Source organism: Entelurus aequoreus, linkage group LG09, assembly GCF_033978785.1.
Source record: "Entelurus aequoreus isolate RoL-2023_Sb linkage group LG09, RoL_Eaeq_v1.1, whole genome shotgun sequence".
In the NCBI taxonomy this organism is placed as follows: Eukaryota; Metazoa; Chordata; class Actinopteri; order Syngnathiformes; family Syngnathidae; genus Entelurus; species Entelurus aequoreus.
In genome coordinates, this window is record NC_084739.1 from 45,798,866 (window position 1) to 45,818,497 (window position 19,632).

The following is a 19,632-nucleotide window of genomic DNA, read 5'->3' on the forward strand; positions in this document are numbered from 1 at the left end:
ATGTTAACAAGACTGTGATTGGATACTCACTTGTCATTCCAAAGCGAGTATCCGTTCACATATTCAATTTAGCAGGAAGCAGGAAATGTTGACACACAAAGAAGGAGAACAAAACGTTGATTAAGTGGCAGATATATATTGTTATGTTATGAGCTAGGTAACATAAGAACTCCATTACCCAGCGTGCCACAGTAGTGAAGAGCATGCGCAGTAGCCCCGTTTAGGTTGTTGAATGTAGACATGCCGGCAGCTTGATGTTATTGACGAGCACGCTGTGGAGTAAAATTTAGGAACTTAGCCAACACGCCTCTCGTCTGCAAGACAACACATTTATTTGCAAGGCCATTTTCAAGAAGGATATTTAAAGATAAACTACATCTTGTGAGACGATGGCGGCGATGAAATGGGGAAATGCCTTTCATTTCCACTGGAATCAGGTGGTACCACTGGCTTGTATGGCGTCGAATGGGTGCTACAAATTTGGAGTTTAAGTATTAGATTTTTTTTTTTTTAACGTTTAATATGTTTTTTTCAATTTTAATTTTGACGGTACCACATACGATATGTTTTAATTGCTGATGTGGGTTCATTGATTTTTAAATGCGCCAGAAAATAACCCGTTTTGTACACTGTTGATGAGATTTTCAATGCACAGTAGTGTTTCTGTATAGTATTTCTCCAGCAATGGTCTAGGTGGGAAACGTACGGCACGCCACTGGATTTATCATGTTGTAAAATGTGTGTTTTGTGCTCAGGGTTGGTTTTTTTTTCACATGAGTGTAAATGGCATGTTTGGCACCCCCTTACGGTTGTGCTAAAACATGCTCGCATATGTGTGATATGGATATCCTTTAAAGTTTTATATCATTAGATCAGTAGTTCATATATAGTGGGGTGGGCATGATAAGATGCCGGGGGGAACAATACACAAGCTTCAGCTAGGTGACATGGAGTTGACGGTGCCAGCAACTCATAGAATGGTTTGTACAGACACATAAAAAAAACAAATAAATATTCTCAAATATTACAGTTTGGGGGTAGAAAAAAGTTATGCCAAAACAGATAATGAGGACAAAGACAGCTGATATGACACACTACAATCTGCAGTCTCCAAAGTCCCACCAACGTACTTCTGATTATTGGAGACAATCAACGCTTTGCTAAGAAAACTGGCTTGATCATCAAGACAGCCAAGACACAGACCATGTTCATAAAAAGTACAACAAATGTGCCTCTCATCACCGTTGATTCCGAACCACTTGAAAGATTAGACAACTTTACATACCTTGGTAGTATTGTGACCTTAGAAAATGCAGCTCGAAAAGACATCACTGCGTGTCTCGGAAAAGTACAAGTTGCTTTATTTGTACTTCGTCCAATCTAGAAGTCTAAGCAATACAGCCTGCAAACCAAGATTCACATCTCCAACATCAATGTGAAGTCGGTCCTACTGCATGGCTCGGAGTGTTGGAGGTTATTTGGAGCGACTTGAAGAAGTTTGAGCGTGTTCCATAATCTGAGTGTAAGAAGGATCTGTGGTATATTTTAGCCCGACATCATCTAAAATAAGGAGCTCTACAAAAAGTCCAGTAGCAGCAGCTTGGTAAACGAGATCAAATATGGACACATGAGATGGCCAGAGCATGTCCCAAGATTGCCCTACAATGGACACCAATGGGAAGGCAGAAACCCGACAGGCCGAAGACCACCTGGCAGAGAACCATTGCCTCCAACTGAAAGAACTAAGTTTTACCTAGAGTCAGGCACAACATCTTGCCTCCAACCGCCAGAAGTGGAGACTTATTATACTGGCCTAATGTTCCACTAGGGATGATGGATCCCAAGTTCCCAAGTATTAAGGACTGTGCACGTTAATGAACAATCTGCTTTAGAGACTGTAAATATAACAAATAATAGCATAGCTGCAAATTTCCATCTGTAGTACCCCATACCAGTGTGGGTGGCACTGGGAGCAAGGTGGGTGAAGTGTCTTGCCCAAGGACACAACAGCAGTGGCAAGGATGTCCGAAGCTGAATTCGCACCAGAAATCCTCAAGTTTTATGGATTAATGTTTTTTTTTATCAACCTGCCGGGGACTAAAGATGGACATTAGCCTCTTGCACATTTCCTTTGTTCTGTGCATTGTCCCATGTAAATTATATAAAGTGTAGGAATTGTTCTGGAAATAAAGTAACAGAAGAAAAATAACAAAACCTGGATGAGAGCAAAGCAAACGTCGAGGTCTATCGGTTTCATAATACACCTTACGGTGCAACACATCATCAGTGATTCTCCCGGGGTCATAGGGTGTTTCGGGTCTTAATCAAACACCCTCTCCCGGGCGACCCAGCCGAGGGTGATCAGTCCCTCGACTTGTGTCCAGGTAGCGCTCCACGCCACGCGTCCCCCCTCCGACGGTCTGCCCCGGGGTTGCGCCGGTGGTGCTTGGAGGTTCCAGGCACTGTGGGGAATGCCGGGCCTGGGTCCTCCTCCGTCTCATCAGGGCCGTACAAGGTACTGGCCCTGTGCGTTGCACCACGGGTTTCCTCAGGCAGCCTATCTTGATATTGTGTGTCTTCAGGGTTTTTCGCAGCGTTATATGGGTGCTCCCTTGCAGGAGCTGCAGCTTGGGATGCTACCCCTCCCTGCCCCGGTTGCCGTCTTTCCGGGCTGTCAACTGTCTCTCCAGTTGTCACCACTCTTTCGAGGTTGTCATCCAGCCTCTTCCTGGAAGTCAATGGCGATGCCATACTGGATCGGTTTCATAATACACCTTACGGTGCAACCTGGACACATCATCAGTGATTCTCCCGGGGTCATAGGGTGTTTCGGGTCTTAATCAAACACCCTCTCCCGGGCGACCCAGCCGAGGGTGATCAGTCCCTCGACTTGAACATACAAATAGATAACATACATGATTGTTCAGTATTTTTGTTACTTGGCACACTTGGTACATTGGCCATTATTTTTGGCCTGTTATTGAGATGCCCTATTTAAAAAAAGGATGACGAAAAGTAGAGGACCTGGGATGTGAGAGGGGTTTGTAAAAAAAAAAAAAAAGGGCATGCAATTATAAGAATTGTTGAGAGGAGTAGAGGAATGAGGAAGATACGAGATGTAATGAAGTGGTGACTTTTCCCCTTCCTTTATTGTTCTTTTATACGTCACATATTTTCTTATATAGGGTTTCTTTAGTTTTATGTACTTAAGCAAAATTATGTATAAACAAAAACATAAACACACCTGTCCTACAACAGATTTAAAGACACAGATGGTCTATCAGAGGGGAGTGGATGGGTTCAAGCAGTGATGGAAAATGTGTGTGTGTGTGTGTGTGTGTGTGTGTGTGTGTGTGTGTGTGTGTGTGTGTGTGTGTGTGTGTGTGTGTGTGTGTGTGTGTGTGTGTGTGTGTGTGTGACACACACACTGCGTGCGTGCGTGCGTGCGTGCGTGTGTGTTTGTAAAAGTGAGAAAAAAGCCGTGAGAGATGGTAATTCACCACACAACGTCAAGCATTGGGCAAACAGAATGGAGCTTTGTTGTGGGGCTTTTCTATCTCACAATGTGCTGCTAGGAGCCTCGTAACATATCACATGCTATGCGGATGTGTTGAAGTTGCATAGTGTTGATGTCAATGTCACCGAAAGACAAAAGGGGCATGTAACTCAAATGTAATGTCCTTTCTCTTGCAAGGTCAATAGACTGATTCAAGCCAACTGAGTAAATTTTTTTTTTTTTACAGTTAGATTAAAGCACCTCGATACTGCTGGAGTAAAAAAAATTTAGTGCGGTGCCGATAAAGCACATATGTTGTTTTAAATATTGGGATTATGTGTGTAAAGTTATATTGACCGATATATGACTGGTCAATTATGACTGATTGTACATGTATCGCAATTAGGACATGGACAGACATCCAAATACCAATTATTTTAGAATGATAATATGTTATATGTTAATGCTACTCTATTTAATTCCTATTCTATTTATATTATTATGTACATCAGGGACGTGCAGTCTTGGTAGGCATGCAAGGCGGAGCCTCAGTTGTCATGATGAAAAAAATAATAAAACCATTAAATAGAAAGCAATATGTGTCCTTTAAACTGTTATGAATGTATTTTCTGTATAATCAAAACCTAATTTTTTACATTTACTTGAGTAAAAATCATGACATTTGCACACAAACTGATGCTTCAGCGTGTGATGCCACTTCAACTTCTTACTTGTGTGTGTGTGTGTGTGTAAGGGAATGAGAAAGAGGGCACAATGTCAATAAAACAATGTTTGCAGATACATTTTTACACCACACACAGAGCTTTATCATTTTTGTAAGGCATTGGATCTTAGGTCATAATAATCCACAAAGATTTTATTGGAGGCAGATTTTCACTTTAAATTCTCTGTAAATATATATATATATATATATATATATATATATATATATATATATATATATATATATATATATATATATATATATATATATATATATATATATATATATACACATCTATTTATATTTATACATACACACATATACACTACCGTTCAAAAGTTTGGGGTCACATTGAAATGTCCTTATTTTTGAAGGAAAAGCACTGTACTTTTCAATGAAGATAACTTTAAACTAGTCTTAACTTTAAAGAAATACACTCTATACATTGCTAATGTGGTAAATGACTATTCTAGCTGCAAATGTCTGGTTTTTGGTGCAATATCTACATAGGTGTATAGAGGCCCATTTCCAGCAACTATCACTCCAGTGTTCTAATGGTACAATGTGTTTGCTCATTGACTCAGAAGGCTAATTGATGATTAGAAAAGCCTTGTGCAATCATGTTCACACATCTGAAAACAGTTTAGCTCGTTACAGAAGCTACAAAACTGACCTTCCTTTGAGCAGATTGAGTTTCTGGAGCATCACATTTGTGGGCTCAATTAAACGCTCAAAATGGCCAGAAAAAGAGAACTTTCATTTGAAACTCGACAGTCTATTCTTGTTCTTAGAAATTAAGGCTCAAACACAAAATTGTTTGGGTGCCCCCAAACTTTTGAACGGTAGTGTATATATATATATATATATATATATATATATATATATATATATATATATATATATATATATATATATATATATATATATATATATATATATATATATGCATGTATACTGTATATATGTGTATATATTAGGGCTGTGAATCTTTGGGTGTCCCACGATTCGATTCAATATCGATTTTTGGGATCACGATTCGATTCAACATCGATTTTTTTTCAATTCAACACGATTCTTGATTCAAAAACGATTTTTTCCCGATTCAAAACGATTCTCTATTAATTCAATACATATGATTTCAGCAGGATCTACCCCAGTCTGCTGACATGCAAGCAGAGTAGTAGATTTTTGTAAAAAGCTTTTATAATTGTAAAGGACAATGTTTTATCAACTGATTGCAATAACGTAAATTTGTTGCAACTATTAAATGAACCAAAAATATGACTTATTTTATCTTTGTGAAAATATTGGACACAGTGTGTTGTCAAGCTTATGAGATGCGATGCAAGTGTAAGCCACTGTGACACTATTGTTCATTTATTATTTTTGTTTTATAAATGTCTAATGATAATGTCAATGAGGGATTTTTAATCACTGCTATGTTGTAATTGTAACTAATATTGTAACTAATGTTATTGATAATATTCATTTTTGTTTCACTACTTTTGGTTTGTTCTGTGTCGTGTTTGTGTCTCCTCTCAATTGCTCTGTTTATTGAAGTTCTGAGTGTTGCTGGGTCGGGTTTGGTTTTGGAATTGGATTGCATTGTTATGGTATTGCCGTGTATTGTTTTGTTGGATTGATTAATTTAAAAAAAAAAAAAAAAAACTTTTTTTTTAAATAAAATAAAAAAATCAAGAAAAATCGATTTTTTAAAAATGAGAATCGCTTCTGAATCGCACAACGTGAGAATCGCGATTCGAATTCAAATCGATTTTTCCCACACCCCTAGTATATATATATATATATATATATATATATATATATATATATATATATATATATATATATATATATATATATATATATATATATATATATATATATATACATATATACATATTAGGGATGTCCGATAATATCGGCCTGCCGATATTATCAGCCGATAAATGCGTTAAAATGTAATATCGGAAATTATCGGTAACGGTTTTTTTATTATCTGTATCGGTTTTTTTTTAATTTTTTTTATTTTTTATTTTTTATTAAATCAACATAAAAAACACAAGATACACTTACAATTAGTGCACCAACCCAAAAAACCTCCCTCCCCCCATTTCTTTTTGTTATCAATATTCTGGTTCCTACATTATATATCAATATATATCAATACAGTCTACAGTTAGGGGCGGCATGGCGTAGTGGGTAGAGCGCCCGTGTCAGAAACCTGAGGGTTGCAAGTTCGCTCCCCGCCTCTTACCAAAAAAATCGCTTCCGTTGTGTCCTTGGGCAGGACACTTCACCCTTGCCCCTGGTGCCACTCACACCGGTGAATGAATGATAGGTGGTGGTCGGAGGGGCCGTAGGCGCAAATTGGCAGCCACGCTTCCGTCAGTCTACCCCAGGGCAGCTGTGGCTACGAAAGTAGCTTACCACCACCAGGTGTGAATGAATGACGGGTTTTTAAACATGTAAAGCGACTTTGGGTACTTAGAAAAGCGCTATACAAATCCCAGGTATTATTATTATTATTATAAGGGGTCCACTAATAGTACTAAGCTTTAACAGTTAATTTTACTCATTTTCATTAATTACTAGTTTCTATGTAACTGTTTTTATATTGTTTTACTTTCTTTTTCATTCAAGAAAATGTTTTTAATTTAGTTATCTTATTTTATTATTATTTTTAAAAAGTACCTTATCTTCACCATACATGGTTGTCCAAATTAGGCATAATAATGTGTTAATTCCACGACTGCATATATCGGTTGATATCGGTATCGGTAATTAAAGAGTTGGACAATATCGGAATATCGGATATCGGCAAAAAGCCATTATCCCTAATACATATACAGATATAGATAGACAGCCAAAATTCTATTACTCCAGTCAAAAAGTTTGGGACCTCTGCTCTAGCTGGTAGGCATTTTTTACATGTATTTTCCCTCCACCAAAGTCCTAATGAACCATCCTAATCCAAGCTATGCATGCCAGAAAATTAGTTGCCACATCTTAATGCAAACTTAATTAAACTTTTCAATCCTCCAAGCAATTTATTTTACTGCTGAACGTGTTCATCATCCTTGCCAGACCCAATGATGGCTTTATCACAGAACCTCAGAGCCAGATGGCTGAGTCACGGCCTTTATTCTTGCAATATTCTTTCCAGGAAAGAATGAAGCTTAATGTTTGTCTGTCACGGAGGATTTTGAAGTCTGATGATCTGGGTTAGCTTTGGAGCAAATCAAGTACTTTTGTTTGAAGTGTGACATCATGCTAATCGAGTGAAGACAATTTAGTTTATTTAAAATAAAATCGCCTCCCAAGAGATCCATCCATCTATTTTCTACCGCTTGTCCCTCTCAGGGTTTCGAGGGGCTTGAGTCTATCTCAGGTACACTCGGGAGGGAGGCAGGGTACACCCTGGACAGACAACCATTCACACTTACATTAGCCAGTTTATTGTTGCCAATCAGCCTATCCCCAGGTGCATGTCTTAGGAGGTGGGAGTAGTGCCAGGAGAGAACCCACGCAGTCACAGTGGAACATGCAAACTCCACACAGAAAGAGCCCAAGCCCTGGAATCGTACTCAGGCACAAGCACTCTCCACTGCAGCACCGTTACTTCTCTAAACAAAATACTGACCTATTCATCGTTTAATATGCTCTGCTCAAACACTTTCTTGTAGTCTATTTTTCTCCATCCTTGCTCATCCTCTTGACCTTTATTTTCCCACGTTGCCCTCACTATTATCACACTTGTCGCACCTCATCCTTCTCCTTTCTTGCCTTATGTCCCCCTTTTGCCCTCTCTTATTTTGTATGGTGCCTCTTCCATCACCCATCCTTTTTTTAAGTTCTGCTTTCTGTTTTCTCTTTTACCTTACTCCCTCCAGGTATTGCTTTGCCGCTACCCTCCCTTTCTCCAGTCAAAGAGAGTCAGCTGAATGAGACAGGAGTGCAGCACTGCCTGCTAAGTAGTTGAGCACAACACACATTTAAAGCTTTGTGTGTGTGTGCGTTTCAGAGGACACTATTTCTTACAGCTTTTATGGCCATGAAGTCGCCCCTGCTTTTACTTTTTGGGTCACCCACTTACACACAAGCGTTCTAAATATTAAATAAACATAAATAAAAGTCCACTTACAGCTGAGCCAATGGGAGCTCCTCTATTTCGCTCATAAAATCTGATAAATAACTAGCCGCCAACAATACTCCATTTACATTTTGTGACTTAAATACTAACCAAGTATTAGTGATATTGTTGTTATAAGCGCTAACGCAGACAAACTATTTATAGAGGCGCCGTGATCACTCCCGTGTGTGCCTATATTTACATCATCGAGTGGTCTGCTGCTTCCTCGCTTCCCTGGTCCCTGTAAATGTATTCTAGATGATAAATCATGCATCTCACCTGCATAGGAGAAGTCTGTGTAGGTATTCCGACAAGTTGGTAAACTTTGACAGCCATTGTGAATGTGAATATATGAACATCCCAGCAGTCGGCATTCTAATGACAGCAGACCTTGCACAGTAAGTGATGTTTTATTATGTTTGTTGGCTTTCATGAAATCTGCAGTGAGTAATAGCCAGTGATGTTGGAAAAAAAGCAACGGTTGTGATGCGTTTTTTAAATTAATGCGACACAGAACGCTAAAAATTATCAAAATACATAAATATTAAATGTTATTATAAATGCGGCCGTTACTACATTACATATATACTTACAACATCTATGCAAAACCTTAATGGAGGTGTTTGGATGTTTTTTTAAGGGCTTTTATTGGCAGAATAGAGCGACTCCCACAGGCTCTATTGTAAGCGGCCTTTTGATCGCGTTATTTTACTATTTAGAATGCATAAAAAAGAAAAACCTGTGTTCTTGTCTTACATAAGGATTGTCAATGATAGACAAATTTACCCCATAAAAGTGCAGTTCCTCTTTAAAACCTCTGAACTTTATCTTTGTGTTGTTAAACATGGACATGCCTTCACTGTTTTGATAAATACAGTAACTCACATCAGTGACTTCTTAGCACTCTAATTTACAGACAGGGAAATATTCATTTGAAATCTTGCAGATTTTTCACAAGTCCATAATTTTAATTGTTAGTTTATTTTAACTAGTCCGACTATATCTAACCGGAACTTCTCCGCCTCGCGCACCAGCTCAAATTACCCTATGGTAAACTATCCCCAGGTGCATGTCTTTGGAGGTGGGAGGAAGCCGGAGTACCCGATAGGGAACCCACGTAGTCACGGGGAGAACATGCAAACTGCACACAGAAAGATCCAGAGCCGGGATTGAACATTTAAATATTTTTAGCTATTAGTATTCACATTTATTTTGTCTTATATCATTTTGCTGTATTTTTAAAGTTTTGCTGCTTTTTGTAAAATGTAGCAGGGGCTACACTATACTCTGCCCTTGCTGAATGTTGGAATGTAGTTTGCCAAATATGTAAACAGTCCTTCGAATTACAGACGTAGAATTTTTTTTAGGTAGTTTATTGATATTCTCCACAATGAAGTCACTGTAAAACTAAGCACACAAAGGAAAGCACATCAATATCCAGATGATGTGCACATTCATGTCTGAATCACATTAGAAATAATTATCCAGTTTCGAATAAACTAAAAAAAACCTCAATACAATAATAAAGGATTAAGGTTGGCTCTGATGCCGCTCTCTTAATGCAAACATATAATGGACCTGCTTATTTGCAGGCTAATAAAACATATATGTAAGTATATAGACGAAAAATCCTTCCCACTCACATTTTCTTCTCTCCTTCCTTTTGTTGAGTGCCTACTCAGTTCCAGGGTCAATCAGGTGGGCGACCAGCTGTAGCACTTATGCTTACAGGCGATTCAGATGTACGTTTTTCAAAATGAAGCATAGAAGTACATTTTAATGATATATAAGAGGTATTTTAAACAAATTATGGCCAACAATGTGTAAATAATAGACTGTAAACAGTATTTCTATTCATACTATATTTTACTTAAATTTGTTTTCATGTTAAAAAAAACCCCACATTTTTAAGTTGTGGCAGCTTGTATTTTGCCGTGGTGGTGCACCACATTACATGTAAGGGAAACCCTGTATTTTCCTTGTAACTTTCACAAATTCAAGTGCCTTCAAATACACAAGAACATTGCGCCAACATATTGCATTTAGTTTAGAAATGACAGTGCCACCCTACTCAATGTACCTTGCAGGTTTGAGATAAAAAACTGTTTGTTGTTGAAAGTTATCGCTCTAATTGCCAGTTACAGATTATGGAGGTAGTTGCCAGCTAGCAGCTATTAACGCCACTATGCTGTATTATTTAAATATCTAGTATTGTTCAGTGCCTTTAGGACCATCCATCCATCCATTTTCTACCGCTTATTCCAGGGGTCGGCAACCCGCGGCTCCGGAGCCGCATGCGGCTCTTTGACCACTCTGATGCGGCTTAGCTGCATACTTGCCGACCCCCCAAATTTCCCAGGAGACTTATGGATCTCAGTGTCTCTCCTAGATAACTCCCAGGGCAAATACAATCCTATTTTAACTCTAATTACTAAATTAAGGGCGTGCCCTAATTGCACTGCAGTAGTTGTCATCTATAGCATTTACAAACAGCGTGCCAGTCTGGCCACATGTTGTATGTAGCTTTAACTTGCACACGTAGGAGACAGCAAGGCATACTTAGTCATCAGCCACACAGCTTACACTGACGGTAGCCGTATAAAAACAACTTTAACACTGTTACGTTACAAATATGCGCCACACTGTGAACCCACACCAAACAAGAATGAAAAACACATTTCTGGAGAACATCCCACCGTAACACAACATAAACACAACACAACCAATACCCAGAATCCCATGCAGCCCTAACTCTTCCGGTCTAGATTATACACCCCGCTACCACCAAACCCCCCCACACATCAACCCCCCCCCTCCGTGCGTCGGTTGAGCGGAAGAGTTAGTGCTGCATGGGATTCTAGGTATTTGTTGTGTTGTGTTTATGTTGTGTTACAGTGCAGATGTTCTCCAGAAATGTGTTTGTCATTCTTTTTTGGTGTGGGTTCAAAGTGTGGCGCACATTTGTAACGTAACAGTGTTAAAGTTGTTTTATACGGCTATACCGTCAGTGTAAGCTGTGTGGCTGCTGAGTTAGTACGCCTTGCTGTCACTTACGTGAGCAAGCTGAGGCTGCATTCTACATGTGGACGAGCAGGTACACTGTATGGGCAGGCTGTAGAGGGCGCTAAAAGCAGTGCCATCACGCCCTGATATTCGGGAGTCTCCCGGAAATAGTGAGGGGGTTGGCAAGTATGACGCTATCCAGCGCCATTCATTCAAAACTCGCGGGCCGCACTAACATCAAATTTCCATATTAAAGTGCGTGTGTCCTAGACCCCTGGTTAACATAGCACAAAGCAATTTAAGCTTTGTATGCGGTGTTTTTCATTTTAAATTTAAATTTTTTTTTTGTGGCTCCCATTATTTTCTTTAATTTGTGAAACTTGCCAAAATGGCTCTTTGAGTGGTAAAGGTTGCCGACCCCTGGCTTATTCCCTTCGGGGTCGCGGGGGGCGCTGGAGCCTATCTCAGCTACAATCGGGCGGAAGGCGGGGTACACCCTGGACAAGTCGCCACCTCATCGCAGGCCTTTAGGACCAGTTTAATTTAAAACACAATCACAATTTAATACAAGATTTATAAATGGGGGGTCCCTTCTTTTTCTCTCTATCATTCAGTCTTTGGCCTGGAAAGAGTTGACGACACCTTCACTAGACAATGGGACGCCACTTGTTTCCCGCTATGTCATCACCCCCAGCAGCTCGCTGGCAAAATACACAACTGTAATGTACAAAGTTACATAACAGTTATTAGTCAGGAAATTGTCATGATGCGTTGCCCGGATCATGTTTTGTTTAGTTTTGACTCCCTCAGTTCTGTTTTAATCACCCTTGAGTTTGTGTGTTTTGGTTACCATGGCTGCTGACTAGTTTCACCTGCCTCTGATTAGTGTCCGGGACGCTCACCTGCTGCCGGGCACAAATCAGAGAGCTACTTATTTCCGTTTTTGCCACACTCAGCCTGCCGTTTTTGTTTGCACTACGCAACAGTGACAACGTCTACTATTTGCTTCCATGCAACACGTTACGTTAAGTATTTCTACGATATTTGATTCCTTTTACTGTGCTAATCTTCGCCATAGCTATCCGCACGCTTTTCTGTCTTTTTGTATTTTTGCATGTTCTATGGACAATAAATCAGTGTCTCACCTATATCTTGCCTCCGGAGTTCCTGCTGCATCAAGGGAGAACGATCCACGCAATAAAATCGTTGTTACAGAAATAAGTGATAAAAAGCAAAGGTCACAGTATTCAGAATCTATGTACAATAGGTTGTCAGGAAAAAAAAACAACAACATTCTAAAAATGGTTAATGTAAATTTTGAATGTAGATTATCTGTCTAATCATTCATGAAATGTAGTTAATTGTAGTGAAGTCTGTTTGCTGCTAGTCTGACATTGTAGTTTACGAGCTATGGCCGTGTTAGCTAGCTTGTACAATTTTAAAATAAAAACAACTTTCCAAAAATGGCTAATGTAAATTCTGAATCAAGATTAGCTGTTTAATCATTCATACAAAGTAGTAAATTGTAAAGTACATTTGCTATAGTCTGACATCGTAGTTTACTAGCTACAGCTGTGTTAGCTAGCTCAATGACGATTTTATAAAATAATAACATTCAAAACATGGCGATATTTACTTGGATTTCTTGTTTCTTTTTGCTTTTTATTATTACTATTATTATTATTATTATTGTTTTTGTTATTCATTCTTAAATGGCTTTTTTGTTGTTTTTTGCAAAATGTGTTTGTTTTTGTTTTGTCTACATATTCGAAATAAACATGAAAGAAAGAAAGAAATGAGTGGCAAAAGATTGAATACCTGCTAAAACGCAAGTGTTAAATTCTTACTATGAAAATCAAGAATGCCTTTGAATACTTACTGCATTTTTCGGACTACAAGGCGCACTTAAAATCCTTTCATTTTCCTAAAAATCGACAGTGCGCCTCTAAGTTGGTGCGCCTAATGTACATATTAATACTGGTTGTGATTACCGACCTTGCAGCTATTTTATTTGACACATGGTGACATAAGAAGTGCAACCAGTGGACGCCAGCCCCCATAATAGATATGTGTGGACTTCAGGTGGACTGACAAACAATCCCAAAACTTTGATGTTTCATTGAGCACATAAAACATTATACACATCGCTCAAAATGCTGTCAAAGGAGAAGCTATCCCCAGAGAATTGTAGCAAGCTACATTACAAGCTACACAGCAAAAGTAACTTGCTACATCAAAACTACATTTAACAGCGTTTTTATCTATGAGCCCACATGCATAATATCACTGTTAATGTAACTGAGAGTGTACAAATGGACCCAATAAGGGTCCATTACTGTTAACTATCTGTCATTCAGTTGGGGACACCCTACTACTACCTCTAGGGGTCCCGCAAACTATGTATTTATTTTAGTTAGTTTTTTCTTTGGCACACCCCTACAATGTTATTCATTTTCTCTGCCTACAGTAGAAAAATCAGAATCCATCTATATCTTGACAAAAAACAATGACGTGTGTTGTTTGGGAACAGTTGGTGATGGCTATAGGCAGTAAAACTTTTCATGAACTCAGCGTGCAGAAATATGGGGAAACAACTACAAATGTGCTTTTCATTCAATAATGGTGTTACAAAAAAGATCAATTAGAATAATACATAATGTTGGCTATAGAGAACATACAAATTCAATGATTTGGTGCATTTGCAAACAGCTAAAATTATGTACAAAGCAAACTATAACCTGCTACCCAAGAATGTACAACAATTCTTCTCAACAAAAGAGGAGAAATATAAACTTAGAGGAAACTCTATGTGTATGCTCGTACAACACTTAAAATATTTAGTATATCAGTATGTGGAATTAAATTATAGAATGGATTAACCAAAGAAATCAAACAAAGCACCAATATGATTGAGTTTAAGAGACTGTTCAAACTACAAGTGTTCACAAAGTACACAAAACAAGAATTATGATGAATATCTTCAACCCTTTTTTTTCCTTTTTTTTTTTTTTATTGAGACAAAGATCATTTATGTATTTAATATGTGTTTACTTACTATGGTACGTATATTATTTGTTTATTATTTTATTTGTTCCCTGTTATGTTACAGACAACAAGGAAATTGGATAAAATTGCTGCGGTATGAAAAGGGATATGATTAAATAAGCTCAGCTTCTTCCTACTCCTTTTCAGACGTGCTGTAATGAAACAACTGGAAATATGTGATGAATTACATTGTATTGTATGCATGTTAGAAATAAATTGAAACTAAACTGGACAAGTGGTAGAAAATGGATGGATGGATGAACTGAATTTACCTGAATGTTTGTTACTCAACAACTAAAAACTAAGGTTTTGGGCATTGTTTTTGCAAAACGCATACATTTGTCTAAATATGACAAAAGACTAGCATTATTGTGTGTTTCCTAGATGTCATCTTCATCTCTAAAGAAAAACTCTAATCTGCGGGAGAGAATCTCTCCACCAATTTTAAGTTTGTTTCTTTGTTTTTTAAGTGGTCAGCTTGAAGCGTCTCTCTGTCTCTGACTCCCTCGTCGTCATGTGACATGAGTGTGTGTCTGTCATGATTTTACTTCCTGGTTTCGATGATCCCTCCTATATTGCATCTGATTGGCCAGTCCTAACGTTAGCCAATTGTGACTCATCAATGAACACCAACCAATCATCACAGATTTTCTTCGTTCTCATTCATCCAGGTCATTGGATTTTCTCAGATTTTTTTTGGCCTGGATGCGCTGTCCATTTTCTCTCTTTGTAGCTTGTAGCTTTGATGTAAGCTACCTAGCTACATAGGTCTAAAAGTAGCTAAGCTACAGGAAAAGCGACTCGTTCGAAAAGTATCCAAGCTACTGGTAAATATAGTTTTACTGCCCATCACTGGATAATAATAATATTATGCTGTCCCAATATTTACTATTACTGGCTATAATGCAGCCAAATTGACAAGATTAAAAAAGTTAATCAATTGTGAATTACATCTTAATAAAGTAAGATCGTGTGGTGTTGCTGTATGGATAGACCGTGTGGACTCTTTCCGGGACATCTTCTGGATTGTCTGCCTGTTTTTAAAGGTACATGTCACACTACAACAAGCATAAAATAATAATAATCCATCATTAAATAATAATTAAGAACAAAAGCTTTAGAACGCTTATGTCAACATGTGACACATCTCCAAGACAACCATCTCCCATGATCGGTCGGCTCTAACCACAGGAAAATCAGATGGTGACGGTGCTGGTAGCTCTTAGCTGCTTCCTCGAAAATGAGGCAAAGGACCAAGAGAACACAAAAAACTATCCGATATTCTTCTCTTAAATTTGTCATTATTCAACTTTGCGCGACTGAACAACAGATATGTGACATAAATGTAAGGGCGGGGAAAACAGACTTAACCAGGAAGTGTTCCGTAGGCTAGACGTCCCAAATCATATCACCAGGACTCTCGCCAGGATTCAGTCTTTGTCGACCGCATGGACCACATGAATTGAGACACAGCTAACATCTGGAATTTTGTTTCGCAATATTATGCAAAACCAACTTTTCTTATCCATTGGTCCCTGCTGATGTGTATTTGGGATCTGCATACCGGTAAGTCCTAAAAATGTGCGCGCTTCCACCATTGTAGTCCGCGCCGTAGTTAATTAGCTCCTTCTTTTTCTCTATCTTCTTGTTTTGAGGCCTTCATCCTCTGCTGTTGCCATTTCTGAAACAAAGTGGCATACATTTCTGATTTATACCTGCCAGTAGACTCGCTATGGCAGCGCATAAAACTACCAGTACAACAAAGATGACGGGGAGAAGTCCCTGTCGAAGTGTAATCACATAATTAAGACCCGCCCACAAAACGGCACATCCTCAAGAGACAGTCAGAAAGCGGCTTGAAGATGGTCTGTAAAACATAATCTATGAAACATTTTCACCAAAGAACCATCATTACATGTTATGTAGACCACAAGGAAGTGTTTAGCATGTAAGAAAAAAAAAATCATAATTTGACCCTTTTAATCCGCTTTATAATCCGGTGTGCATTTTTTATGAAAATAGACTTGAATGGACCCGCTCATTGACAGTGTGCCTTATACCCCAGTATGCCCTATGGTCCGAAAATTACGGTACATTCAATTCAATTCATTGTCATTGTCACAAAGAACAACACAATTACGTTGAGCATCAACACTGTATAGTTTAATGTAAAGTGCCAGATGTTCCTAAACCTTAAAAGCCCCATTAGTGTAAACATTTAACAGATTAACAATTTTGATGGCCTTGCAACATTGTCACATATACATGGAGATGGTGACAAGATTGCAGGAATGCATTTCTGTGCTTTCTGCTCAGCTATTTTCTCTTCAGATTTGCAAGGATGATCCGGACCCATGCACTTTTTGAAACACGTGATTCCCAATTAAAATAACAATTCTAGCATCTATTGTTGGTGTTATTGGCAACTGTACTTGTGTTTAGAGACGTTCTCCTGGAAGCAAAATAAATTCACATTCAGTCCGTGGTTACAGGTTGATGCTCTTGTTTGTGTAGTATAGTTGGTTTATCCTTGCTGTGATTGTGCCTCTTCAAGGTACGACAGATCAGCTGTGGTGATATGAACGACATCTTCTTGCAGGATGTCCTGCAAACGGTGACTGTCCGTTTAGCAAAGGCATATGTTTAACTTATTAATTGTGTTACTTTTGTTGACAACATTGAGTCAGTAAACTTTGCCAGCGTAGCGTTCTCCTCTGCTTCTTGTATATATACAATATGTATGTATATATATATATATATATATATATATATATATATATATATATATATATATATATATATATATATATATATATATATATATATATATATATATATATATATATATATATATATATATATATAATATGTATATGTATGTATGTATGTATGTATGTGTGTATGTATGTATGTATGTATGTATGTATGTATGTATGTATGTATATGTATGTATATGTATCTATATATGTGTATGTATATATATATAAAGATATATATAAATGTATAAATATATATGTATATGTGTGTATATGTATATACAGTATATATACGTATATATATATGTACGTATATATATATATATATATATATATATATATATATATATATATATATATATATATATATATATATATATATATATATATATATATATATATATATATATATATATATATATATATATATACGTATATATATATATATATATATATATATATATATATATATATATATATATATATATATATATATATATATATATATATATATATATATATATATATACTACCGTTCAAAAGTTCTGGGTCACCCAAACAATTTTGTGGAATATCCTTTATTTCTAAGAACAAGAATAGACTGTCGAGTTTCTGATGAAAGTTCTCTTTTTCTGGCCATTTTGAGTGTTTAATTGACCCCACAAATGTGATGCTCCAGAAACTCAATCCGCTCAAAGGAAGGTCAGTTTTGTAGCTTCTGTAACGAGCTAAACTGTTTTCAGATGTGTGAACATGATTGCACAAGGGTTTTCTAATCATCAATTAGCCTTCTGAGCCAATGAGCAAACACATTGTACCATTAGAACACTGGAGTGATAGTTGCTGGAAATGGGCCTCTATACACCTATGTAGATATTGCACCAAAAACCAGACATTTGCAGCTAGAATAGTCATTTACCACATTAGCAATGTATAGAGTGTATTTCTTTAAAGTTAAGACTAGTTTAAAGTTATTTTCATTGAAAAGTACAGTGCTTTTCCTTCAAAAATAAGGAGATTTCAATGTGACCCCAAACTTTTGAACGGTAGTATATATATATATATATATATATATATATATATATATATATATATATATATATATATATATATATATATATATATATATATATATATATATATATATATATATATATATGCACACAGACATAAAATTATCGCCTGCTTTCTCAAAACCAATTGTGCGTAACTGTGGCAGTTTGTACATCCTTTTTTTAGGTTTACTAAATATAGATGCAAAATAGCATCAGTCTTGGTAAATCCCATTGTGAGCGCTAAATGATTATATTTGCATCTTGTCCTTCTAGTACTGTGGGTGTTCTGTTAATCAGCATATATTCTGCATAGTCATGAAGACAGACACGCTAAATGGATTAGTAGATCAGCTTTGCATGTGCTTTCAAGTTTGCACGCGTTTAAATACATGCAAACCTCTAATAGTTCAGACCCTTGGTATGCTGAATAGTTTGGATTGAGGGAAAACTCAAGGTTGCATATTTACATATCAAGTATTTTGTTCCCTAAAACATATATTCTTTCATCACTTTATTGTGGATATCTAGATACAAATATGAACACTGTGGACACTAAAGGTGTGTTGATATTGGCTTGATTATGTGTGAAACAAACAAATATTTGACTTCACCATTTCTTTATCCTCAAAATGTCACTGCTTTTGTATGAATATGAGACAGTGTGAGCAGTGTGAACAAAATGAGCAACTAAAAAAAAAATCCATCTCATACTGTAGCCACTCCACCATCAAGACTTTTGGATGACTGCTATGGCTCAGACACATCCCAATGTCCACCATTTGTTTTACCTGACATATTGTGCTGAAGTTGGAAATGTGTGAGTTGAAACGTAAACAAAAAAGCCAGAACAAAAACCTGAAATCCAAAAACCTGAATTTTAGTTCAAATATTTATCTTTGTTGCCACCCATCCCCTGATTGTCCCACTGCTAGAAGTTTTCAGTATAACATAGTTTTACGGATTTTAATGATTACACAGTGGCTAACTTGTTTGTACATTTGTGTGACAGTTAAGAACGCCTCAAAACAGGAACATAATCTCATTTGTCATCAAAGTACAGGGTTTGAAGGGCCTTTTATTTTCTGAACATTTTATTATTCTGCTTCTACTCATGCATACTGTGCAATAATGTTGAAAAATATTTTCAAACCATTGACTGTCAAATGAAAAATGGTACAAATATTTTACATTTCTTAGAAATAACAGTTCCCTCAGTGTCCTGAAATAAAATATGTTATTTTATTTTTGAATAATTAGAAAAAAAAACGGCTCTGCATGGTTTTTCTAACAGCGTTGAAAGTGTGCATATGGCATGTACTTTTCTGGAGGAAAATACTAAATTTCTCTTCACCCCAACAGATAGGTTCCAGTGCTGTGCCTCAACTATCAGATCCCTCCACCTCTTCATCTTCTTCCTCTAC

General features: G+C 37.2%; 2 protein-coding genes across 2 annotated transcripts in view; one reads left to right on the forward strand and one right to left on the reverse strand.

Annotated features, from left to right (window-relative positions):
- The window catches only part of b3gat2 (beta-1,3-glucuronyltransferase 2 (glucuronosyltransferase S)), a 639,688-nt gene that overhangs the window by 394,720 nt on the left and 225,336 nt on the right, over positions 1-19,632 (reverse strand). The gene's annotated exons all lie outside the window — the stretch shown is intronic.
- The window catches only part of smap1 (small ArfGAP 1), a 260,078-nt gene that overhangs the window by 226,577 nt on the left and 13,869 nt on the right, over positions 1-19,632 (forward strand). Inside the window, exon 9 of the mRNA XM_062058838.1 lies at positions 19,571-19,632. This exon is cut by the window's right edge and continues 128 nt beyond it. Within this exon, the coding sequence (XP_061914822.1) occupies positions 19,571-19,632 (62 nt within the window). The remainder of the gene's footprint in view (positions 1-19,570) is intronic.